Source organism: Patella vulgata, chromosome 1 (assembly GCF_932274485.2).
Source record: "Patella vulgata chromosome 1, xgPatVulg1.2, whole genome shotgun sequence".
In the NCBI taxonomy this organism is placed as follows: Eukaryota; Metazoa; Mollusca; class Gastropoda; family Patellidae; genus Patella; species Patella vulgata.
Genome location: NC_065879.2, coordinates 75,533,673 through 75,561,575, shown reverse-complemented (window position 1 = coordinate 75,561,575; position 27,903 = coordinate 75,533,673). Strand labels below are relative to the sequence as shown.

General features: G+C 33.0%; 2 protein-coding genes across 4 annotated transcripts in view; one reads left to right on the top strand and one right to left on the bottom strand.

Moving 5' to 3' along the window:
* Window positions 1–10,381, bottom strand: part of LOC126808726 (exostosin-1) — a 63,212-nt gene extending 52,831 nt beyond the window's left edge. Inside the window, exon 1 of the mRNA XM_056101527.1 lies at window positions 9,301–10,381. Coding sequence (XP_055957502.1) covers window positions 9,301–10,190 — 890 coding nt within the window. The 5' untranslated portion in view covers window positions 10,191–10,381. The remainder of the gene's footprint in view (window positions 1–9,300) is intronic.
* A 3,784-nt stretch (window positions 10,382–14,165) lies between these two features.
* LOC126808730 (dnaJ homolog subfamily C member 27) lies at window positions 14,166–24,129 on the top strand. Of its 3 annotated transcripts, none has more exons than XM_056103544.1 (8): window positions 14,166–14,220; window positions 15,663–15,887; window positions 16,930–17,012; window positions 18,084–18,153; window positions 20,805–20,969; window positions 21,913–22,029; window positions 22,899–23,059; window positions 23,530–24,129. In XM_056103544.1, the coding sequence occupies exons 2-8, from the start codon at window positions 15,804–15,806 to the stop codon at window positions 23,657–23,659; spliced, it is 810 nt and encodes a 269-aa protein (XP_055959519.1). In that variant the 5' UTR covers window positions 14,166–14,220; window positions 15,663–15,803; the 3' UTR covers window positions 23,660–24,129. The 3 variants fall into 3 exon arrangements, with proteins under 3 accessions (XP_055959519.1, XP_050389623.1, XP_055959518.1); XM_050533666.2 differs by having other exon boundaries at window positions 14,209–14,342; XM_056103543.1 differs by lacking the exon at window positions 14,166–14,220 and having other exon boundaries at window positions 15,432–15,887.
* Window positions 24,130–27,903: the final 3,774 nt, after the last annotated feature.

The following is a 27,903-nucleotide window of genomic DNA, read 5'->3' as shown; positions in this document are numbered from 1 at the left end:
AATAGTTCCCAATACCACATTGTCACTCAAACCTCCCTTTAACATATTTATTTCAGTAAAATATATGATTTTATTATTTATTTAGCTCTCTATTTTCAGCTTTTGACATTTTCAAATTTCATGGATCATTTACTCTCTATGTACTTAATGTTAAAAACATGTGCATGGTATTCTATAGAAAACATGCACGCACATGTGGCTAACCAAATATGATGAGTAGAAGAATATATTTAAGTGGGGATCAGATTTTTACGTTAAAGATGAACTCTCATTATTGTCAATGATCAGTTGATAAATTTTCTGATCTGACAATTGCGATCTATCACTATCAGGTATATTGATATTACTGTACATGTATATGATCCAATAATCACTCATTTGTCAGTTTTTCTTGGAAGTGCCCACACAATGCCATAAGCTGTACATGTACATACATGTACCTAACTTCAAGGACACATAATAAACATACAGTAAAATAAGAACGAAATGTGCCATAAAAGTAAACCTGTCACATACTTCTGGAATTTTGCCTCCATTTTTTCATAATAGGTGCTTTTTATTAATTATTAATTTCACCCTACAGATCATTCCATTATATAGAAATTACTAGAATATAGTGAACTATCTGCATAATTTGATACACAAATTAATTCATTTTAACATGAGATTCAACTTACCAATTTAATGTAACAATGGTTTATTAAAAGTCAAGTGCTAGGATTTTTCACAATTATAGGTGGAGTCTAAAACAGTTATAATGAATACAATGCCCCACCTTCAATTAATTTTGGTAATAATAATTTACGCAAGATATTAAAATTAAATTAGAGGTTATCACCAGTTGGTAAAATAAATACTCTTCCATTTCATCTGAATATACATGTATGTAATGTTCAAATTATATGTGAAAATAGAAACAAATCTGTGAAGCGATTATTTTGATGTACATGTAAAAGTTTCAACTTTTAATTAAAAAGTCATACAAATTTTTTGCTGGTTTTCAAAGAGTCTCTCTAGTCTAACAGTAACGCTTGTGAAAAATGCCGTAGAAAGGCATTGCTTAAATTTTTCGATGATTAGGTGAGTCCCTAGTTTATATTTATATAATATAAAATTAATTATGTTTATAATCTTGGTGAGGCTAACAAAGCCTCATAAACTGGTTAATTAAGTAATCAGTAAGATACCTTTTATTATACAATTAAATCACAGTTATACATGTACATGTACATATTTAGAGGGGCATTATGGGAGATTAATTTTAACTGAGATATTTATTTTTGAATTTTAGGCTAGCCTTGATCATCATTAATAATGTCGGTCTGATAAAAAAACAGTCTCAATTATACATTTTTACATTTAATTATTTTTAAAAAAATGTATTCCAATCATAGAGAGTTGATTATAGTCTGAATATATGTTTATTAATGTCTAATTAATAATTTAGATAACATTTCAGGCCTAAAGACAGGCCTGCAGTAGGCAGATTTAGCTCTTGCATGATGTGTGTTTAATATAGGCTATCAATCTGAAGTGTCCATGAGGTTCACCACTAAAACAACCCATACTGTCATACTGTAATAACTAAACATCTTCTAACCTCATTGATTAGCTAATCTTTTACAATTTCTCAAGATTCTTCACTTATTTTAAAAAATAATGAATGTTTAGGGCAAGCATAATGATATTCATTTGAAGGCTTTCAATAAGTTAACTGTGAAAGTTCAATCTCTGAAAGGAACATCACTGCAGTTAAGTCCAACATTTGCCAAGAGGCATAAAAAGTTATCCAGGGTCCCAGGAAACAAGGTAGGTGTAACATCTTGTTATTGAAACATCTAACCAAAAGATATATGCTGCTCACAACTTAATAATCCGGGCCCTTATTCCCGAAAACTTAAACTTAAAGATACAATCGAAATTTTAAGAAATACTGCAATTCGATTGGCTGACCAATATGCAAATTGCATATATGCAAATTGATTTTACTGGTCAGCCAATCGAATTGCAGTATTTCTTAAAATTTCGATTGTATCTTAGTTTAGGTTTTCGTGAATAAGGGCCCAGAATCATCTGTTAAAAAATTCCTGTAATAAGATGATCTTTAATGTTTTAAAGTATTAATTAATCCCTAAAAATATGAATGCCTCTTGGAGGAGTCATGTTTTATTCGGCTGGTGGCCGATGACTACACATGTATACACATGCAGGCAGCACAGACAGACCAAAGGAGATGTGGCATTTTTTTTTATTGTGTAAAAACTTAAATATGTACAGCTTGATCAAAATGTCCAACTCAGCATTATTACTCGTATGACACATCAAGTAGTATAGACAAAAATATGTATGTGTCTGCCAGTCAGTTAAATTCTAAGGTCTGATGGGTTAAACGGTGAATTCCAATTATACTGTGCTGGATTCTCAATTTCTCACCAGGTTTATAGATTCTGGGGTTTGGATTTGAAAATCTAGGTCAAATCACATTAGTCATACTCAAAGTAACAAATCATAATTTCTTAATACAAAGTTAAAAGTCATATTTTCTTTTAAAATACAAAGTTAATGACACCGATAAGACATATTCACTGATAAGTCATATTTTCTTAATACAAACAAAGTTACAAGTCATATTTTCTTATTACAAAGTCTGTGACAACAGACAAGTCATATTTCTCAATACAAACTTTTAAGTCATATACATGTATATTAATAATACAAAGTTGAGCATCAAAATTTGACCAAAACATATTCAACTTTTAAGATGAAGTGAGCTCTATTTTCAGGAAAACACAACAGAAATTGATTCATGAGATAAAACAAACATTATTGATCAGTCATTGATATTTTATTAGGTACATGTTTCTACAGATGTCTGTGTATACATGTACATGTACCTAATGGGAGCCAAAAAAGAAGGAACTTTTATCATTAAATTTGTCATACATGTATATTTCCTAATAATCCCATTATATTTCATAAGATGAACATGTTCCGGTATACATGTATATATAATAAATGATAATAATAAAACAAAAACATGTTAATATTTACATACAAACCTAATATTATTATTACATAGTGACATTTCAGTCATAGTAGACATTTTATGATTTTAGAGATAAAAGCATTACAAACTACTGTAACATATGTTCCTCTAGCACAGGTGGGTACTCAAATATTTGTAGTTCTCCACAGTAAAAATCAATGGAGGATTAAAATGAACAGTTTTTTGAAAATACAATATGTTACGACATACTTTCATTTTAAATTCCATTGGAAATAATATTTGTAGTTCTCCACAATAAAAATCAATGGAGGATTAAAATGAACAGTTTTTTGAAAATACAATATGTTATGACATACTTTCATTTTAAATTCCACTGGAAATAATCGCATACCATAACTAAAATAATTCCACAGATACCATACATACATGACATGTATCATAGAGCTCGTAAAAATATTTATCGATTTCTTGGATCATGATCATAAATCAAAGACATATACTTGATGTAAGTTTACATGGATAATACAGTTTTATCTACCTATATAAACATACTAAGTGTATTCCATTAGAATGTTCTAATATCTATGTAGTTAAGCTGTGTCCAAGTCAGACAGTCTGAGTTCAGTGTCTTATATATTATGAAGCGTATTGGGTCAATGTCACAGTTGATCCAAATGCACCATTTTTGGACAGGTACATGCAAGATGCATAATACCTGACCAATACTGGAGAAAGTCAAACTGGACATTGAATTAAAGACTATTGGTATTGGTATTTGATGGGTAGAAGTAAAGAAAGTCGTTTTGGACTGTTATCGAAGGAAACCCTGTATGAAAGTTTTACATGTACAATTATATACATGTACATGTATATTCCACTGGGAACAGAAAAGACAAAGCTATAATGCAGCACTTTTATATCTGTCAAAATCTGGCATGCTGTATTTAAATAAATCACCTTTTTATGTACAAAGCATAAATGACAGTTGTCATCTTTTTTTTTTTTCAAAAATATACTTGAGAATTTTATGTTAATTCATTTGTTTGATGTCCTTGCATGACAAATACATGTAAATCAAATTTTCAGAATACTTTTACTGACAGTTAACATTCAATCAACTACAAATACAAATGTTTGTTAGCTACAATGTATGTGCACCCTGCCACATGCACTTAACAAAATGAAGTTTTGGTTTGGAATTATTAACGTATGGATAATCATGTCTACATGCTTGCTAACATTAAAGTAATAAGTGATCATCCTGATCTTCAAGTCACTTGCACAAGGCATGTACGTGTACCTAAATGGTAACGTGTAGCTACCATTTCCGAAAGATTCAATATTTTGATTAGAAACTTTAAGAAGACTATGCAGATGGGCAATTTTTGTTAATTGTTGAATTCAATTTGAATAAATTTTAACACCTTTTGTCTTTTTCATTATTTTTTACAGATAACATGACAGATATGGGATTGCTCCTATAAACATACCGGTGTATATGATCAGCTGCAGTGTAATAACTGTATATTTTGATGACTTGTATAATATTATCTGCTATTTGATAGAAATCACTGATGAGTGAAAATGCAAATACAACATATTAATATTAACAGTCTCTGATATCATCAGTCAATATTGAATACCACATAAAAAGCTCTATTCTCTATACAACTGTTAATGAGGCCGTTAGTAATGAATTATAACCAGGTATATAATGAATAAAATCATTGTATGTATTCATGTTATTTTTTATTGATTACATTTTAGGTTTTTCATAAATTGCAAGAAACGAATGAAGTGTGAAGTTATATTTACGTATTTATTCACACTGGCCAACTTTTTAAGGAGTTCATACTTCTGTTAAATTGGTAGTAAAATGACATTTTATCGTACAGCGTATATTAAGCTTTTATTAATACTTAATTTGTAGAAAATAATTTTAGTGCAGTTAGTGTTAAACCCATGGACATGCAGCCATGGGTGAATAACAATTTACCATCAGTCAATCTATTATGCAGTTGTTATAGAAAAATAGGATGTTAATGTAACTTTCATTTCATTTTGTTATGAAATAAGAATACATGTACATACACAGTAAGTGATCATGATGACTTTGTCTCTTGTGGGGTAAAAATCCAGTGACAACCGATTTCAATCAACCCAAAAGAAATATAACCAATATTTATGACCCATTCAAGTCGTAACATTTCTTAAATAAAAGATACTGACCTTAAGACAATAAAAGTATAATGGTTCAAAAGTATTTAAACCAATCAATTCTATCATAAAGATTAACTGCCATTACTTTCTACATATTTGATGCTACTATTGATCATTTAAAGCTAAAGGTAATTCATTTCTATCCATAAGAGAGATTCAGATAGAGAGAGAGAGAAATGACAGACCTTGTGATCTAGCGTACAATCATGTTTAAATCTGTTGAAAATCAAAAGCATTCAATGTTCTAGAGAGTTGATTATGGGCTTGGCATGTGAATAAATGTCTTATTTATAATTTATGATTTATATACATGTAATATCTGAGGTCAAACGAAAGTTTTCCAAAAATGTGGGAGGGAAGTAGGGAGTTGGACGGATATTCTTTTTAGCATGCAAGCGAATTATTGAAGTAAAATTGAACCATATGTTAGTCTCGAAATGACTTAGTTTGTGTCAAATGGACATTAAACCTCTCTCTCTCTCTAACTTTCATAATATTGTGGTTTGCGAAGAAACTGTAGAAAGAAAGAAACAAAAAAAACCCCCAGAAAATAAACGTTTTGCATGACAACTAACCAACATTAAAATCGGATGGCATGGCATCCGTCGATTTAGATACTCATGTCCCCCATAGGGCCATGGCAATGGCGATTATATCCTCTTACATTGTACGGGATTTTTTTCCCGGGATTTCGAAAATCTGTTGTTACATTTATACTAGAGAGCGTTCCATGTAATTAAATCGGCGAGACGTACATGTATTCCTATCTTAAAACATAGTGCCAGGTTGTATTGTATTCAAAATATTTATTTCATGCTGTACGCGCACAAACGAAAATGTTAGCCTAGGAATTTTGTAGACTAGCTACAATTTCGCACTTTTACCTATGGTTTTAAACATCGTAAGAGGGTAAATTTCGAAAATAAAACTAAAATTTTGGTCAGGTAGAATTTTCTGGGGGGTCTGGGACGATCTCCAACTAATTCTTTTTATGTCGCCTTTGGCAGATTATTCTCTTACATAATATGTATCAGCCTTCTGGCTCATGCCCCTGTCAAAAACACAATCCTGTGTACCGTACAATAATGTAGGCTATAGATTCATAAACAAACACTATCACAACACAAAGTATTAAAGTGACATGAAATTACATTTCTGTCTGTGATGAAACTTGTAATAACCACTTTTGTCTCAGATTACTTATTAACAGTCACAGATATTTTATAAGGAATTTAAATAATATTCTTTCTATTCTATTATTCTTAACTTAACCTTATACTTATATGACACTAAAGCGGTGGACACATTAGCCTAATTTTATTTGGCCGAATGGGTAGACACACTAGGTGAATGCTTTGTCTGATTCACCAATCGATTGCATCACCTTTCATGTCACATGATTAAACATGGCGGTGGCGATGTCTTCAAACAATCACATGACATCTCATTATGAGTGGATGATGAGTGGTGATTGGCTAATGAATTCTACATTCGGGCGAATGATTTGATGAAGCGGGCACACTAGGCGAATGTGTTCGATTCTGGCGAATCATACGGCCGAACAGATGTTGATTGATTCGTCTAGTGTGTTCACCGCTTTAGTTGAATGGAAGAATTTCACCAAAGTATACATGTACATGTAGTTGCGTAAATTACAAAAATTAATGTATCTCATTTTGGGTAAAATTGATTGCCTAAAATATTGTTTATTACCACATCTCTGAACAGTGCTGAACATGAAGTACATGTACACAGTTGATGTTTTTAGAATCCATACACATATCTTGTAACAATAGTACATTATCACTACCGGTATTAGAAATCTTAATTTAAAACCTTTCAGTGTATTAACAGATGAATTGAATCCATAATAATCTGACTTTTCACATACAATATCATACTCTCAGATCAAAATAACTTTAGATGAATTTGCAGATACATTGTAATGTTTAAGATGGGTGGAAACAAATGTACATGAACAGTATGTCTCCTTTAAATGTCATTCTTTTATTATAGAATGTTGTCTACAGGTCCAGAAAATTTGTGATACATTGTACACATGTACATGTAGTTCTCCATGAATAATCTAATAAATTATTACTGAAGATTCCATCATAGCTTACTTTATACTGTGTCATACAAACCTGGACTAAACTAAATTGATTTATAGTACATATTATACATAACATAGAAGATTTGTCCAGGAACAGAAAAACCAGTGAACCACCCAGTAGTCATAATACATGTACTTTTAACTGTGGGTTATTAAATATATCACAGAAAATATTGTAAAATATCCACTGGTACATGTACTATAAACTGTTGGTTATTAAATATATCACAGTAAATATTATAAGGTATAAAATATACACAGCTAAATGCACCTTAAACTGTGGGCTGTTAAATTTATCATAGTAAATATTATAAAATATACCTGTTATTGACTGTGAGTTACTGAAGTATAATTGTATCATTCAGTAAATATTGTAAGTTATAAAATATACCTTGGTATGGTATTCACTGTTAGTATCACAGTAAATATGAGTTATACAACAATTAATATAGTTTGTTAGAAATATAAGCTTACATGTATATGTACATTACAATATAAATAAAAGCATCAAGGTTAATCTGGGTGTACATTCCAACTCCCTGCCAACAAGGAGAGCATGTCTGCCACTCTAAAGATTATGCCTACAACACAGATGTGTCGAAAAAAAGAAGTTCACACACTGACATATAAATATAAGAATGTTGCTGGTTGGAATTCGAAGATGAGTAGATTTGGGAACTGCTGTCAGGTCTAAATTCACTTATTGCACTTGTAAGTAACCATAGAAATTAATATTACTCAATACATGATTGTATTCTAGTCTCATACATGTATTTCTATAACTTATTGAAAATATCATTAGGTACTGAATATCACGTTTAATAAGAGGAAATCATACTATTTCAAAAGTTTTTTTCTGTTGGTTATTAAACCTATCACATTTAATTACTTCTAAATGTACATGTACCATCTGTGTCTAGTATCAATTATCTATACAATAACTTAATTATCATGGACGATAAAAGCATGTTATCTATAAAAGCATGTTATCTATAAAAGCTATTGAATATGTCACAACATTGACAGAATTATTCTGGTATTGTTTAAAGTACTAGTAACAATATCGTTATTAATACATGTATATAAAAGCCCACCATGTCCAATCTTTGCATGGAGTTTTTAAAAAAGCCATACAATAGTCACCTACATGTGCAAAGTAATTGAATCTTACAACCCTTCACATTTCTCTAAAATAACCTTAGAGAACTCTAATTCTTCAATTGGTTGACTACCAAACTAACATTTGTTTACTTTATATTAAGTGGCATTATGGAGGGATAAATTTCTGAATTAATATTCATATTCAACAATTAGTAAGATTACCAGTTCATTAATGACGACAAATTATTCTGGCTAGCATACATGTGCATTGCTACTTTAAATTTAACATATTTATCACTGCAACTTATTCATTTATATATTTCTGGCTTATTATAAATTAATCAAACTCTATATAAATGTATTTTATCAATTCTATTAATATAGAGGATTATTTTATTCATGGTTATTAATATAATATCCGGTAGTTATCAAGTTATAGTCAATAAAGGGAAATATAATGCACAGTTTTATCTACAGCTATTATCATTACATTTTAAAGCGAGAGTCCAAGATTTCACAGAACACCAATCACACCATAAATGGCATAAATAAGAGAGATTTTAAGTTACATAAATAAAACTCCAAAATGTGACAATGTGTAAGTAAGATTTACTTTGTCTAAAAATTTCAAAGCAAAATATAGTATGAAAGAAATGAAAATTGCGATGATCACCGACAATCATGACAGTTTGAACATTTGGCCAGATTGACTCAAATTGTGCATGAAATCATAATTTAAGTATGCCCAACATGTACATGTAACTGTCTAGTGAAGTCTAATGTCAAATCAAAAATTAGTTACTGAGGGGAGAAAATGAAAACAAGAATTATCTTCTTGTAAGGTCAAAGTTCAACTTACTTGTCATATTCTCTATTATCTTCATCACAACGGGCATCTTTATTCTTCTCCCAACTTTTCCCATGACGACAAGTTGTCAACAAAACTATATCCTTTCCGTTGTGCACATGATAGAGGGAGTTACGAGTTTCTGACCCCTTGCCTGTTAAATAGCGTTTGCCTTTGAAAGCCAGTAAGTATTCGCGGGGAGAGGGTATATTATTAGAAGATGAGTACAAGTAACCCTTATCTCCGCCTTTTAAAACATGATCCTTCGCAACCAGTGGAAAAGAAATATCGAATCCATATCTAAACTTTGAAACAGATAAACTTGCTTTGGCTAAAATGGCTTCTCCAAAATCGAATCCAACATTTTCAGTGTAATCAGGCCACGTTCCAGAAAAAATATTAAAAATGATGTGATTTCGTCCATTATTCCAGTACGGTAGGGCGGAAAGTTTGCTTTGAACATCGTGAACAAAATCGTGGCTGAGTTTATCTTGGTCTAAAGTATCAACATTTGGTATGAATAAGCAGGCTTGTTTAGGATCATTTGTGTAGTATCTGGATTGCTCGATGGCAGTAAGGATTTGGGAAAATGTGTCCGACACAACGTTCTTCCAGCTCGGATAAACGTACACTTTAAATCCATTCTCACACAAAGAGAAGTCAAAGCATGAAGACATTCGGCATCTTTGCCGATAGGTCTGTGACGGAACGGACCGTCTGAATTTTGTCGACAAATGGAGGTCCTCGTTGAAACTGAAATCTCCCCAATCCACATAGGAACGGAGGATTTTTGGACCATTCCGCCTCTGCCCGACATGGCTCAATCTGTTAAGACAAACGTACCCCAGAATAACGAATATTCCACATACGGTCACTAATATGTATCGTTGTATAGCCTGCATCGAGCATATTTAGATATCAAACGAATTCTCGCATCGTCTGCTACTCACACTTCGTTAAAATCGGAGAAAATCTCCGAATAATCGACACAAAACTCACACAATCTCTCATTCGGCAGCCATCTTGAACGCGGGGTCAAGCGAGTGGTGCGAATAATCAGCGCACAATGAACTTGGGCGACTTGATGTTAGTTACTCTAGCCCACAGATCTAGTCCTACTTGTCTCGTGCAGTGTGACCGATATTCTATTGTGCTCCGTTATGTTTAGAGCGAGAACTCGTGCTGCAATATACTCTAGCAATGAGTCTGAACGGATGAATGGACTATCTGTTGAGTTTGGTTTAATAATATCCTGTCTGTCTGCACCAAAACGAAAGACTGTTATGTTATAAAATTGGGTGCAGCAGAAATGTGTGTTTGACATTATCCACTTAAGACAGACTGACAATTTAAAGAGGTAGCCTAATCGTCGTCCTACGTTTGCATAGAAAACAATAAAAAAAATTATCAATTGAAAAATCTACGACAGATTAATCTGAAAGTCATTCAATTGAATTAAAAAAAGGTGTTGCATAGTCGTTCGGATGGGATAAGAAAAACCAAAGCCCACTTGTGTTTACATGGATATCTACATGTACATGTAGGCACTCGTTGTTTCCGTTTTTTTCTCAATGAAAACTCCTGTGGTTCAAGGTGACTGTTACAGTTTTTATTAATAAGATTTTATTTCCGTGAGATTTAAATAAAATAACAATAATTTATTCACATCACAGAAGTGTACCCAAAAAACTTAAATTATTATGACATTTGAGAAAATGACCCTGCAGTGCATATCACTGTTTATATATCTGTATACATCTGTGAATATTTAGAAATAGATCATACTATTATATATTCCGATATCGATGTAATCGACTCCCCCTTTGCAAATTGGTGAATAATAAAATGAAAGCGTACAGCTTGGGTTGTCCAAATGTGAAATGAAGTCAACGGGATTTATAGCGTCCTAGTTTTGCGCTCCTTTCGGGCTATGCAGAATAGTAAGACGTTAAATCCTACGCCCCCCCCCCTTCCCTCTCCCCGGGCTAGCTAATACGAGCATACGCCATCGCCATGGCATGCAGTGTGCTGCAAGGGAAATTTTGCCGGGAGAGCGGCGTTACTCTTATTTAGATACTGTCAGGTCAGTCTGTGTACGGGAGCTTGCAATGGTTTTACACATGTACGTTAACGTTTACATTGTTCCTTGCCCGGTATAGCCTAATATAGACATTATGCATACGCGATATCACAATTAATGCTTTGCATCAATGAAATTGAACCACAATGTGATCCTATTAATTCATAATAAAAATTGACGTCTCTCTTTAAAAAGCTCAATGTTACACTGCGTATGCCTACGTAATTTGGAAACTGTGGTATCATGCATCGTCAACAGTCAAATTTCCTTGACAGGAACCTGGCAAACCCCCTCCTGCAAAAACTTCTGGATCCGCCCCTGGACAGGGTCGCATCAATAGAAACATCGTTATTATGTTTAACATGCGCAATTTATCGTGATCCCCTCCCCTCCATACCAGAAAGAGATAGGAGAATAAAAATCGTAATATTCAGGGTGGCCTATACGTCAATGCTCATTGTCATATTCTGAACAAACATCTTCAGTCCAGCCTAATAATAGAATATCCGGTGTTTAAATATGTGTACTTTATTTTGATTCATTGTTCATTATTGTTAATTGTATATGCTTCTAAATTATACCGTTTGTCCATTTCCTGTGGGAATAGAAGCATGAACCTGAGTTTCAGGGACGTTATCATAATTATACTACTAATAATAATAATTTATTTTCATATAGCGTTCTACACATTCGTTTCAGAAACGATTTACAAGAGTTAAAAGTTAAGTGATAGAAATTATCACAATTAAAATATAAACAGACAATAGATACCAATATAAATGATAAAAAATAAAATGAAATACTGTACAAGTTAAAACATTAATGTTTAGACGATCACCACATTTTCGTCATCTGCATCCATGCCCTGCTTCTATGTTTAGTCTGATTTTTTCAACAGCAAACACCATCGAAATTCTAAATCTAAATTCCATATATACAAGCCTCCGTCCCGTCTATGTTTTGAAATAATGTTGGGTTTCAATGTTCCGACTTCCCAGTTTTTCTCCGAGCAGCCATATGTGTGCCAATAATTATGAATGGAAGGAACATCATGGAATCGTTGTTGAAACAATGGAATATAGATGTTGTGAAGATACAAATCTGTCAGACTATTAACAGTTTAATTAAAATTAAACTCAATCGAATATCCCTTTATAAAAACATTTCGGGACATGAAAACATTAAAACGTTTTTGATCTGTATTCAGACTGGGTTGTGACATGTTAAAAATATTCTGATTACTTCCTTTCCGCGGATTTATAATTTTAAAGGGAACTGATATTTTGATTATTACGGGGAAGAAACTGATATCTTGATTATTTAGACATACAATTTCGTTCATAAAACATCTTTTGTTTTTTTCAATGGAAACTTATGAAACAAGTTAAACATTTTGGAAGTCTTTGGTGAAGTATGACGTGTGTAACAATACTAAACTATAATAGCCAAATTATTTCCTATTGTCATTAACTCGATCTACAATGACCTAATGACACTCACCTACATTACGTGTTATAAATAAAAGTTATTCAGTGTAAAGAATATGAGGAAATTAACCTTGGTATACACAAAGTAAAATATCAGTAATTTACTTTAATTAAAAATGGGACACGAAATACAACAGATTTTTGTGTGGAAAAAAGAAAACACTTTTTGATAAGGTGTATTGCGTGTACCGGTATCCATTCTAATTAAAATTATACATGTACCAAAATTTTGTTCCGTTTTATTTTACATTTGTTTAGACTAACCGAATACACGAGACGAAATGACGCCTGGTTTTAATAAGATATCATATCCCTTCAAGCATTGCATTAAGTCATTTGCTCGACTCTCTAAGCATATCTTTATGTAATGTTTTGATATTTTGTAATGACCACGAAATATAAATTAATTAATAAGCCGACAATATATTAAGTAATTAAATTATTATATGACGTTGATCACTGAGTCTGCTATTGATAACCTAGTGCATACATAACTCGCCAGTTGCCCGGAAACGCCAGCGGGTGTCCATTAGGTGCCTTGCAAGTAGTTGCATAACGGAAGCGGAGCTAGATGACATGTAATAACATGAAATGGGGAATATTTTTTCCATCGATGCATGAGCTATGTAGGCCAATCTACATAATATAGGATCTGGAATGTCGCGGAAAAGTATTTTAATATCAATGGAAGAACTTTTGGAAGAAAGCTTCGAGCACTTTGTATTACGTAGAAATTTCGGTTAGTCAACAATTTTTTGTGAACACTGTAAATGTTTAGATTTGTGGGAGAGCCCTGTATCGAACACATTTATTTCAACAAGATAACATCATTGCGTTACAAAAATAAATTTGGCAGAATTGTTAATTGTAATATAAAGTTGTTCCCACCTTAATTACAAAATTCTTGTACTACATGAACATATCGCGGAATATCCGATGAATGCTCTGTCATGAATGTTATTTCAAAGTCTGACAGGATAAATGCAAAATACGGTCGTGAAGTTAAATTTTCACAATTTTTGCAGCATTCGCTGTTCGCACGTTTCGGCGGATTTATTCAAAGACACCGAAACCCCTAGTTTTTTTTCTAATCAGATATACTGAATCCCTCAAGTTAAACTATTGGCAAGTGTAGGACTGTAGGCTGACATCATAACTGAAAAATTCCATTGATGTATTTGTTGTTGTTGTTTTTTTACAACGTCGATTTTGCTGTCGTACATAATTTAATGTATTCATTTCGTTGCGTAATATGAAAGATTTTAGATTTACCGAACAAATTTCGTTTGATTTCCCATTCCGAAATATTACTCAACTGCTAGATCCAATCAAATGGTTTGTTTACGTTGATAACTTCCGGTATAGGTAAACATGCTGAAACGCAAACGCAAATTTTAAATTTTTAGCTTGAATACCCTAGTCTTTAATAATATGATGTAAATTTTAGGATGAGCAATTTACAATGCACAATGGATATCATTAGATACGTGAGTTCACCGAGAAATACAGAGCTTTTTAGGGAAACTACCCTGATAAATCGGAAGTTGAAGTTAGAATTATTTTTCAATCATATGACATATGGCAATGGGCTAATGCTAATGAAAAAGACAGTTTATACGACGTTCATGCATTTGAGAAGTTCTTGGCCTAGATTGCAATCCACTCCTCAGTCACGCGACCATATTATGATTGATAACCGAGAGAGAACACAACAAAAATGATATAATTGTAAATTATTGTCTGATAGTGATACAGTTGAGTATGGTCTGCTGTCTGAGCCATCGTCAATTAATAAGAAATAGGCAGTGTTTTGCCGTCCGAAGGTTCTTTACTTTATTTACTATTTAGCCATCACTTCCGTTTGATATGCGCAGTTGTCTGATTCCTGGACTTAGCAGTTTTCACTTTGGCAATGATTCTGGCTCTTTCAACACATGGGCTATTTTACCGACTGATTTTAACCCATAATCCAACCCTAACCCAAAACCAAAACCACCAGACAGCTCTATTCATCCTTTATCTAACATTGCTTCTTTCTCCGTTTCTTATAAGGAAACAAATAGCCATACGTGAATTTCTGAGGTAGAAACTGGAGAATTATTTTTAAAAGAAAATAAGATAATAAATGTAAATTGTAGAAAAGCATTTAGAATATTATTCTATTTTGGTCGAGGGCGCATTTCTACGGATTTTGGTTTTTAATTTAAGTACTTAGACTGTCAGTGGTTTATTTTTTTCCTGTAAAATCGTGCTTCTGCGCCGAACTTGAAAGACGAGTTGTTTTTAATGTTCCAAAATGGTGGAATATATCATCAGGAATCGACAACTGCGCATGTCGAACGGAAGTGACGGCTAAATAGTAAATAAAGTAAAGAACCGTCGGACGGCAAAATATACACTTCGTAAGAAATAACTCATTTTTTGCCTTGTCTATCATGTTAGCCTATACAATATAGCATAATAATGACATAGTTGTTTTTAGTTATGATTGGGTGTCTTTAGTTTCACCTGGCAAACTTAATTTCATTATTAATGCATGTAACATCTTGATTGTAGTTTAATGTGGCAGAAATGTTATGAATAACAATAATCAATCGTTGTTTTGATGAAAAATGTTGTCAGTTTTGCTTACTGAGGCCCGATGTGTTCCCCGTTGGGATTTGCCAGATGGAACTATATAGTACAATCTCTCGTCTCGAAACACGGAGGGTCTAAGCTGACATAGGCCAGGGATAATTTTTATTTTATAGAAGTGATTTAATTTTTTTCCCAATATGTATTAAGTCAATAATTGTCTGTCATTCCAGTTGTTCGTACAGTAAGCATTATGGATGAAGAAAGCCTGAAACTAAGAGTACTGTAGATATGTCAAGAGAAATATTTATTTAAAAACTGTGTGTAGAAATAATGTTTATGTAGGCCTATGATTTTAAATAGTTTGGTGAAATATGACATCTGTAAAAGGTACAATGAAGGCTAAAGTTGTTCCTAGAGTAAAAATCATCAGTATGGGTAATACCGAAGTAGGAAAGGTAAACTTTTTTTTTGTAAATCTGTGGTATCTGTTCTCTGATTGTCTGGATTTCTAACTCTGTGTGCATGCAGATAATGGAAATAAAGATGTACAGTAGGATCTGTACGAGCAGCCACTCCCTTTCACTCAGCGACAATATCTTATAACCGGTCACAGTAAATCTCTCTCCCCCCCCCCCCCCCCCCGGGCCATAAACCAGTCATTATGCTTTAATAGATCTTTTCTTTTAAGTTTTATTAAATAACAAACCCTGATCCTGATCATTGTTTTCACACATAATAAAACGTTATTTGATACTGATTGACAAAACTAAATGTACCGTGAAAGCCGAGTTTTGTCATGATCATCTAGTATCTGTTTTCCTTATCCGCTTTGTTGGTAAAGTTTTAACGCCCCCTATTACATACAGAGTTACACCACCTGAAAATAGTGATAGTTTTTTTGACATGTGCTTTTTTGATATGTTGGTACATACAGACACATTACAGAATTTATATTGGAGATTTGAGTCATAGAATTTTTGTTCCAATAGCGACGTCCAAATTTACCGATGGAAGTATCAATGTTTGCACCCAGTGTATCCAGTCGTAAAATTTTACTTGATAACAGTACTAACAAACACTGAGATTTTATTAAGAAGTCACTCCCGTTAAGTGGTCAGTCCTGAGAATTCCCTTGAGTGGATGCTGAATATAGACTCTACTGTACCATGTCCCAAAATGACTTAGCTTTTGTTGATTGGATCATTTATTTAGTAAGAGACAGCTACAGGAACGTTTGTCAACTGTCACTTGTTATAAATCTTAAAATATCTATGACTGAGCCATGGATTGGCAGATCTGTCTCAAGTATAGTTCACAATCTCATCAGTGGGGGGGTGGGGGGGAGAGAGATAGAGAGAGCGAGCGACTAGGTCATTAGGTTTGTGCAACCATAGAATTTATAATATACGTTAGTCTCAAAATGATATGTTGATATTTTTATTGAAGATGTTAAATCCCGACCATCTCCTTTGATGAATTATTTTAATATTTTTGTAGAGTTGTATAATAAAGAGATATTGTGAGAAGAGATTTGTCAATAAATATTTAGCAACAATAGGAATAGATTACGGTGTTACTAGGTAAGTACAAATAAACACATATTGTCTTTATTCTGATGAAAGTCAAATGTCATTTAATTGTTTTTTTTGGTCTTGATTTCTTTTCATAATTTACAACACTCTTTAATTTAAACAAGGTGTTGAATTGAGTTAAATGGACATCTTATTTCAATCAAAAATGCAACAAAATCTTTTCGAGTTTTGGTTTAAAATGATATGGATGTCCGTTTTGTCTTGGAATTCAAAATCGGTCATATTTCAACACTGGCCCCACTTGGGGACCTAATTCTTTTAATGTACGATTTACAGATACCCTACCCACTTAAACATGCATTATGCAAGAGCTAAATCTGTCTATTGCAGGTCTTTCTTTAGGCCTAAAATGTTATCTAAATTATTACTTAGACATTAATTAACTTATCCAGACCATAATCAACTCTAGATGGCATTGCTAGCCTGCGATCTTAAGTGGATTGTGAGCCGATTTACTGCATAACTTTCCTTCTCGATTAAACGATTAAATGGATAATAGAGACTATGCTGTTTATTGTACTGACTTAAGTAATGATGACCGAGGCTAGGCAGAAATTTCATTTGCTTAGTTCTCTGTAGATAGTGGATCAATTTGAATGAAATTTTCAGCAAATTGCCTTTACGTTATCTAGTTTTTAATTTTTATAGTGAGAACTGCCAACTCGTTTTCGAATCTCCCATAATGTATCTTTAACAATATGAACTCACACATTAACCTGAATTAAGTCAGCCCTTATTTACCAAAATAAAAGAGATGTATCAGTAGTCATTTTAACATCTCATAAGTTTTATTAAAACTTTGTTTTGCTTCATGCGTGAGTGGTGGATGGCCGAATGGTTAGCGTGTGCTTAAAGCTGTTGGTGAACATATATTAGATGCCTAGCAATGGTAAGTTCTACATAAAAGATGTAGCACACTAAAGTTTCCAAGTTGGCATCGCTATATGGCCAAAAAATTCACCGACGCTGTCATGCAAAAATCAAATGTGAAATTCTTCAGTACCAAGGAATATTTATTTCTTAAAATGAGCAACAATTATTGAATAATGTTTATTACAGGGTAACAGTTAAAGACAGAGATGTTAAAGTAAATATATTTGATATGGCGGGACATCCTATATTCTACGAAGTAAGTTTTTAACATAACAACATACTACCCAGACAGGGGTTTCTAGTTTTCTTGATTTCTAGTTTTTTTGTCTATTCTGCTATAACAATCCAAGCCTATCTGATACAGCAACAAAACATATGCCCACAGCAGCTAAATTGTCCGAGCAGTCGACAAGGGTTGTCACATATTTATTCTTTTGTAGGTAATTAGGGGCATTTAAGAGACAATTTCATACAGATGACATTATTATTTTCTTCGGTTGAGGGTTCACAAGGTTCTAAAAACTAAAACAAGGGCCGTAACACTGGAAGTAATCTACAGAAATTGTTGAAATTCTACAGGCTTTTTCGTTTTACTAATTCAAATAATGCATATAAATTTCATACAGATCGGATGATAACTTTTGTCCTTCGAAGGTTCACAAGGTTCAACAAAGTAAAACAAGGGCCATAACTCACGACATAATTAACGGAAATTGCTGAAATTCAATAGGCTTCTTCGTTGCACTAATTTAATGATGCATATCAATTTCAAACAGATAGGATGATAACTGTTGTCATTAGAGCGTTCACAAGATTCAACAAAGTGAAACAAGGGCCATAACTCTAGATGTAATTAACCGAAATTGCTGAAATTCAATAGCCTTCTTTGTTTTACTAACTTAAATGAAGCATATAAATTTCATACAGATCGGATAATAACTTTTGTCATTAGAGCATTCACAAGGTACAACAAAGTGAAACAAGGGCCATAACTCACGGTGTAATTAACGGAAATTGCTGAAATTCAATAGGCTTCTTCGTTTTACTAATTTAAATGATGCATATCAATTTCAAACAGATCGGATGATAACTGTTGTCATTAGAGCGTTCACAAGATTCATCAAAGTGAAACAAGGGCCATAACTCTATATGTAATAAGGGCAATTGCTGAAATTAATGGAAGTTATTGAAATTAAATAGGCTTCTTCATCTCACTAATGCAAACAACATATATCAAATTCAAAACAATCAGATAATAAATGTAGTCTGTAGAGTGTTCACAAGAAACGGACGGGGGCGACGGCAATGTATGACCATATTTTCATGTGGGCGTATAAAAAAAGCTAAAAACAGTCATTGGCCATGTTTAGGCTAATTTAAGAGCTTGATTGAGATTAGTCAACTCCAGACATACGCCCATAAAACAATAACCAATAATTAACCAGTCAATCATAATTGAGAAATTAAAACCATACAGAAAAATTGAGGCCTTTGAGATCAGCAAAAAATTGCAGTATAATTTGTACCAATTGGGTCAGGGCTGGGATGAGCATATCCAGAATGTTTATGAGCATAAGGGTCATGGTCACAAAATAAATTCTTAAGTGCTGCCCTGAACATCTGTTAAATTGTTGCTTTCTATTTCTATGAACAGAAAGTAGTTTAAAAACATAAAATACTTGGATGCGCTCCAGACAAATAAGATCACAAAGAAATATATAAATATAGAATAGGTTTAGTATTTTGTTATTAAACTATTACTACAATTACCAGTATAGCCCTTGCTGAACTCAATTTCTATGTTACATGCAGATCCTTCAACCCCTCGTAGATGTAATGCAGTAGGGTAATGTAAAAAAATGCAACCATGATTTGGCAGTAGATTTCCCGAACTACAGGCCCAACAACACAAAAATTGTATTAGATTTTTTAAATAATTAGTTTAAATGGGTAATAGATATAAAATAAACACAAGCAATGGTAACCATATCAAATTTATGTTATTAATCAAATGACTATAACTTAAGAATTGAATATGTAGCCTACAGAAAGAAATAATGTCAAATATAATTACAATTACCACTTAGGCCTAGCATGATTTTAAAAATATCCTTGTGTTCCTCATTCTTGAGTTTTTTTGTCAATATTGTTTCATATTAGATAATTGGTGTGCTTAACAGATTTTATAGTATTTTTGCATTACCAATAGAGGGGGACCATCAACAAAATTGTTTTGCATACTGACTAATAATATCGTTATTGCCATCGTTATCCTCTCCCAATGTACAGGAATTTTTATACCGAGATTCCGAAAATCTGTTTTTACATTTATTTGCGAGAGTGTAATTCAGAACCGGCGAGAAAAAAATGTTCCAGGTCATGTTGCATTCGAAATATTGTATTTGATGCTGTATGCGCACAAACGAAAATGTCAGCCAATGCTGTCGTAAACAGGTTGCTATTTGTTTATTTTATTGATAGCATTTCAAGAGTATTCCAACTGTATCAATAATTATATCTGCTTCATTAACTCTAAAATAGTTGGAAACAATTTGATATCAAATCTGTTAGCTAAATTACACTTAACAATAACCCCAAATCGATGTTGATAACCAAAATTCACTACCGTTTTTGTTGACATCCAAAGAGTTGTATTTTTTTAGCGAGAAAATTAAAAAAATTAGAAATTTATCACCGCACAGTAGATGTGGTAGTGTTGAAAGGTCTGGTTACATGCTATTGTTCTGACAAGGTATGTGCAGAGGTTTTGAAGAAAAAAAAACAAAACCAAGGCATGCAGGGAGATAAGTTCTTTACTTTTTTAGGTTAAATTTGGAACCATTTTTTCGAGTATTGACTTTATATAATTAGGATAGGGTATTTATTTAAGTTGTAAATTTTTTGCAGGTACGAAATGAATTTTATCGTGATACACAAGGGGCTGTTATAGTTTATGACGTATCAGAAAGAAGTAGTTTTGAATCGTTAGAAGAATGGGTGAATGAAATGAAATCAGAAATAGGAAATCAGTCAGATTTAGAAAATGTGGTAGTGTGTGTTTGTGCTAATAAGGTTTGTTTAGTTATTCCTTTATTCTATGGGTGAAGGGGGATCGATGGTGGAATGGTTGGCACTTGCACACTGTATCATAAGGTCTGTCATTGAGTCAACTGGCGTAGTTTCGATTCCCTGGTTGTACGTGACAAGGAGTAGGGTCGCCTGTCCAACTTTGAGGTTTTCTCCAGGTCCTCCAGTTTCCTCCCACTGCTAAAGACCCCTATGCGCAAGATGTTAAACCCCATCTCTCTCTCTCTCTCTCTCTCTCTCTCTCTCTCTGGGTGAATGTGTGGTCTATTGCTGTTGATTTAAGTTGTTGAGGTATTAAACACTGCCTCTGTAACCTTAAATATGTTCTTTTGGGGATAATTTGGTTATCTATTCCAACCTCAAAACTTTGTTTTTCAATAAAAATATATCTTATGATTCAATTATGATTTGTTGATTCACAATAAATAAAATAATAAAGAAATTCTATTCTGTGTCAACCACTAGATTTGACAGTATGTGGTGATAGTCTCGGTCAACCAGAACCTCCTAGTCTTCAACTACGGAGGGTCTGGGGCAGTTGTCAACTTTTACTAAAAAGTCCCATTGCTAATGCATAACAGGGAGTTGATTATCCAGTAAATTTTGCCAGGCCAAGTAAGAGTTGCACCCCTTCCTGAAATAAATCCCATAATTTATGCATTATTATAAACAAACATGAATCATGACGATGAATTAGGATTAATAAAAAAACATAGACATGGTCCATGAAGATAGAAAATGGATTTTTTGAAATGGCAATTCTTGTTTTAAGGGCTAGTTACCTCCATTAGATTTTGTTAATGTTGACAACCCATCCAGACTAATATTTGTAGAATATTTGTCAGAATGACAGAGACTATAATATGTGATGGAGCAGGAGGTCAAAGGTTACAGAACTGATTTCTATTTTTATTTCATTGTTTTTTAGATTGATAAAAAGAGAGCAGTAGATGAAGTTGAAGGTCGTTTGTGGGCTAGTGGCCATGGTTTCCATTATTTTGAGACATCTGCTCAAACTGGTGAAGGTGTAAATGAATTATTTAAGGTAAAGTTGACACTGCAGTTTAATCGGCCCCCTTAAACTATACAAAAAAAAATGTTATGGTTATCAAACAATCATTCCTAAAAATTTGATATGAGATCGACAGGGGATTTAGCGATCATTTGGCAAACAATCAGAGGTTATATATATAGGCTATGCCTGTTACTCAATCCCTTTCATTTTTTGAATAAAATGTTGTTTACAAAACATCCTGGTGCTGCTATTCTTGTTTTTGGAACCAGGAGAAAAGAAAATATTAATAATTAAATTGATTATGGATGGTCTAATAATCACTATTTGCTGTGGGATTTGCCTTTAACTTCCGCCTCAGCTAATATGCTAGTTCACAGAATAATTTTTTCCATATAAGAAACTAAGTACTTGAAAGTAAATGAACATATGATTAGTCACAATGATTCACTTCTGATTTGGACCAGAATTGTTTTTTAGTGTTATTTACCTTTACTGTTTCATTCGTATATCTCCTCTAATTGTGTAGTATTCTTGTATCATTTGTTCAATCTGTGTATAGTTGAGCTTGTAGTATGGAGGACATAGAATACTGTTAAGCCTTCTCCCCTCTGCTTCTTGGGAGAGTGATGAGTTTTTGAATAGCCAGAAAGCTTACTGTATATGATGTGGAAATTATGGATTTGATCCCACACTTGTATAGGAAAAAGAGTTGTGTCCCTTGCCTAACTTTGTGTGATTTCTCTGGATGCTCCTGTTTACCCCCAGACCCATAACTTAAAGTGAGTTATTGAAATACAATATAACATATCAGTCCCAATATGACCTAGTTAGTGTTGGGTGAATATTAAACCCCATTTCTCTCTAACTAACCTGTTGATTTTATTCTAAATTATTTTCAGACTTTATTAGAAGGTGTTATTAGTACAGTTGAAAATGGTGGCAAGAAAATCCCTGTGGTAACACAATTAGGTTACAGTAAAGATCAAATAGAAGCTATACAAAGATTAAAGAATTCAAAATCAGATTATGAGAGATTAGGATTATCTGTAGGAGCCAGCAAGTAAGTAATGCAGGTTCCTATAAGATTCATCATTCATATGCCTGAGCTATGGCAGACTTCGGTTGCTGACCTGCCAAAATTCTACCCTGTTTGTGTTTACCTGAGATAAATCGGAGGGGATGGGGGTCAGGGGGATTACTGGTGTAAATCCAGCTTAACCTAATGGAGTTTCTCCAGATCCATAGGTTTCCTCCCTCTAGCTTAACCTTGTGGGTTTTCTCCAGGTCCTCAGGTTTCTTTCCACGGATCCCTACACACATGCACATTATTGAACAAAAACTTATAAACCATGTGTTAGCATCTCTCTCATTGTTTCCAAGTAGTCTCTCTCTCTCTCGCTCTTTCCCAGAAAAATCTTAAACTAGTACAGACTATATAGTGTTGTAACAGCTTGAATACTTCTGCCTCTCACACATGTAATTTTTTAATTCAGTTCTATATTTTTGTTGTGTTTTTCTATATTTTCACAGGGACGATGTAAATAAAGCATATCGTAAATTAGCTGTATTACTACACCCTGATAAAAGTGTGGCACCGGGGAGTGAAGAGGCCTTCAAATTACTGGTAGCTGCAAGAACAACATTACTTAAACGCTGTTAACATTAGATTTATTTTCTCTGATTTTATTTTAAAATAGAATTGTTCTGCTTAAAGGGGAAACAAGCTGGATCGTCATTATTATCTTGAAGTGACTAGATCTCATTGACTTGGTTAAAAAAAAAAACTTTTTATTGTCCCCCGCCTTTCGAAGAAAGCAGGGGACTATTAAAATGGGTTCGTCTGTCTGTCTGTCTGTCTGTCTGTCTGTCTGTCTGTCTGTCTGTCTGTCTGTCTGTCTGTCTGTCCGTCCGTCCGTCCGTCCGTCCGTCCGTCCGTCCGTCCGTCCGTCCGTCCGTCCGTCCGTCTGTCCGTCACACTTTTTGGGACACAATAACTCTCTTCCTAATTGAGCTAGAATGTTCAAACTTGGTGTATGTGTTTATTAGGTCAATGCCTTGATGGAGTTCGAAGATGAGCATTTTCCGCTTAGGGTAAGCAGAGATAAGCAGTTTGATTGGTTGATGCATTGGGACACGATAACTCTCTTTCTAATTGGGCTAGAATGTTCAAACTTGGTGTATGTGTTGATTAGGTCAATGCCTTGATGGAGTTCGAAGATGAGCATTTTCCGCTTAGGGTAAGCAGAGATAAGCAATTTGATTGGTTGATGCTTTGGGACACGATAACTTTTAATTGAGCTAGAATGTTCAAACTTGGTGTATGTGTTTATTAGGTCAATGCCTTGATGGAGTTCGAAGATGAGCATTTTCCGCTTAGGGTAAGCAGAGATAAGCAATTTGATTGGTTGATACTTTGGGGCACGATAACTCTCTTCCTAATTGAGCTAGAATGTTCAAACTTGGTGTATGTGTTGATTAGGTCAATGCCTTGATGGAGTTCGAAGATGAGCATTTTCCGCTTAGGGTAAGCAGAGATAAGCAATTTGATTGGTTGATGCTTTGGGACACGATAACTTTAGTTCTAATTAAGTGAGATTGATGAAACTTGGTGTATAGATTTATTATATGAATACCTTAACTAAGTTCGATAATGAACATTTTTTGCTGAGGGTAAGCAGAGTGATAAGCAATTTGATTGGTAGAAACTTTGGAACACAATAACTCTCCTTCTAATTGAGGTAGAATGTTCAAACTTGGCATAGGTGTCTATTAGGTGAATGTTTAAACTTGATGTATATGTAGATGTTCATTAGGTGAATGTCTTGACTGAGTTCAATAATTAACATTTCGAGCTGAAGCTAAGCAGAGCTAATCGATTTCATTTGTCGATGGTTTGGGACAAGATAATCTTGATTCTATCTGATAGAGAGTGATGAAACTTAGTGAAAAAAATAAATGTGCGATTAATTAATATGTGTCATCTATTTATTTTGCAATTTCGGCGGGGGACATCAGCCTCACTGTTGGCTTGTTTTAATTAAATCTGATTTGATGGTTTGTTTTACATACTGGCTTTCAGTACTTGATGTTAGAAATGTATTGAAAATGTCAAAATTTGTTTTAAAAAAACAACAAACAAATATTTTGCCAAGATGTTCTGAGCAGACCTTAATTTACATGTTCTATAAGTTACTGTATTATTAATGTGCTTACTTACTGTATATAGGGGGGTTGGGTGGTCGAATGGTTAATGTGTGATCATTAGGTCTGTCATTGAGTCAAGTGGCATGGTTTTGATTCCCCACTTATCCAACCTTTTGTAGTTTTCTTTGGCTCCTCTGGTTTCCTCCAACTGCGAAAAGACCCCTATGCGCAAGCAAATTATTGAAATAAAATTGAAACATATGTTAGTCCCACAATGACCTTGTTTCTGTTGTGTGGACTTGAATCGTCATAACACCGATACCTTCACTCAAAGAATGGGTTAGTTAGTGACATCAGCAATGGTACAATATCGTTGAATTTAGTGTCCCAAGTCTTAAAAATGGCAATTATTTTAGCAAATCGGTCAAATTTGTTTATATTGTGTGTAAACCAAGACTCACATAAAGTAATATACAGAAATGCACCTCCTTCAATTGTGTTTTAATTTCAGCCAAGTTTTCACATATTGTGAATAACTGTTCAGCAATATTTCACTTTTTGAATTTCAGAATGATCTGAAAAGTTTATAAATAATGTTTCCGTCCAGTTTTCTTAAGTATAACTGTCCTGTTATCTAGTTGTTTTAAGTTTAAATTATTAAATAATGTTTCTGTCTAGTTATACATTATAAATTAATCTATGTTTCCGTCCAGTTGTCTTAAGTATAACTGTCCTGTTTTCTAGTTGTCTTAAGTTTAAATTATTAAATAATGTTTCCGTCCAGTTATACATTATAAAATAATCTATGTTTCCGTCCAGTTGTCTTAAGTATAAATACTCCTTTCCTGTTTTCTAGTTGTTTTAAGTTTAAATTATTAAATAATGCTTCTGTCTAGTTATGCATTATAAAATAATCTATGTTTCCAACCAATTATGTTAAGTGTGAATGAATGAATACGTACGTCTTTTTTTCTTAAGCATAAATTTTGATTTATGCGTCTTACCTGTTTCCTTACTTAAAGATTATGAAATTATCTGTGTTTCCATCAAGTTGTTTAAAGTATAAATCATAAAATGATCAGTGTTTCCGTCCCATTATCTTGGATATAAATAAAAAAAATAATCTGTGTTTGCAATTTCAAAATAATTTTTTGTTTGTTCCCTTTGTCTTTGGTTATGGTCTGTGTCCAGTTGTCTTAAAAGTATAAATTGTAAAATGATTCCTGTTTCAATCTGTTTACTGTAAGTAAAAATTATAAAATGATCCCCTGTTTTAATCCATTTACCTTAAGTAGAAATTATATAATGATCCATACAGTTGTCTAAAAGTATAAACTATCTGTCCTTTTGCAGAGGTTTGAAAGTATAAACTGCACAATTTTATACCTGCCCATTTTATTACTGTTATACATTGGTTTGTCATTTCAAATATTACATTTTTGCTTTATTGTTTATTAAAGCTTTTTTTGCAATTTACTATTGAGACAAAAACTAACATTGTGAACAACATTGAAGAATAATAATTTGTATGTTTTTCAGACTAATTTCTAGACCAGGGGAGAACATATGGGCCAGATTGTTTTTAGAATTCAGCCAAGTTCAAGGACGTTTGGCTTTATCTTGATATTTTTGTATATCTCCAGCTCACTTGATGGCAAATTTTAGTTCATGTGACCTGTGAATTGAAATGAGTTTGACACCCCTGGTGTTGACTGTTTATTTACAAGCAATTTGACAATAAGTCTCATATCTAGAAATTATCTCCCTTTGTTTTTTGTCTTAAAGTTAGATATGACACAGCTTTGATTATCTAAACAGAACATAAACACTTTCAAGTGTGCTCAAGGCTGATTTAATGTCAAATTGACATTAATAATTTCTTTTGCTGATAACTTTTGAAGACTTTATTAATTTTAAACCAAATTTACATGGCATTGAGATATGGTATTTATTGAGAAAACCTGTAAGTTACACACTTTAAGGAAAGAGACATTTTAATCCTAAATTGTTGATACAATAATATATGTTATATTAAAAGGGATGTTTTAATCTCAAATTGTTGATGCAATAAAATCCATTATTAAAAGGGACATTTTGATCTCAAATTCTTTGATTCCATATACATAATCTGGTCTGGTTACATTCAATTTCTAATGAATTTTAAATTTAATACATTGGAATTTGTTCCTTCATAAAATGCATTTGTAGAATAGGATTACTTAATATTTAAATCTTGTGTCTTACAGCTGGACCACATTTACAGTAGATATTTATAAATATGAACTTTGAGTTCATGTTAAATTTTGAATACCCTAGGATGAATTATGTTCTTGTTACTCTAATGGTTAATCCATTCATAATTTCCTGGATTATAAATTGTAAATGTTTTGTATCTGTGTTTAATTTATTTAGATCAAGCTTATTTAATTTTATTTACATGTACTGTGTCTGTATTTATTATATTTAAAGGAGATGTTTAGCTGTTGCAGATGTTCATATTTTGTTCTTTGATATTTAGTATTAAAATGGGTTCAACAACACAAAACCTGCCTTCAATTAATAAGAATATAACTTCTCCTTTAAGTTTATCATTTGATGTTTATGACAATAGTTTGTGAGAGCTGAATTGTAAATAATGAATAAAAAAAGGTTGTTTATCAAACAATTACGTTTTAAAATTTATTTCAAAACCTGTGATAGATAATACTGAAAATATACACCTTAAATATACATTATGCAAGAGGTAAATCTGCCTATTGC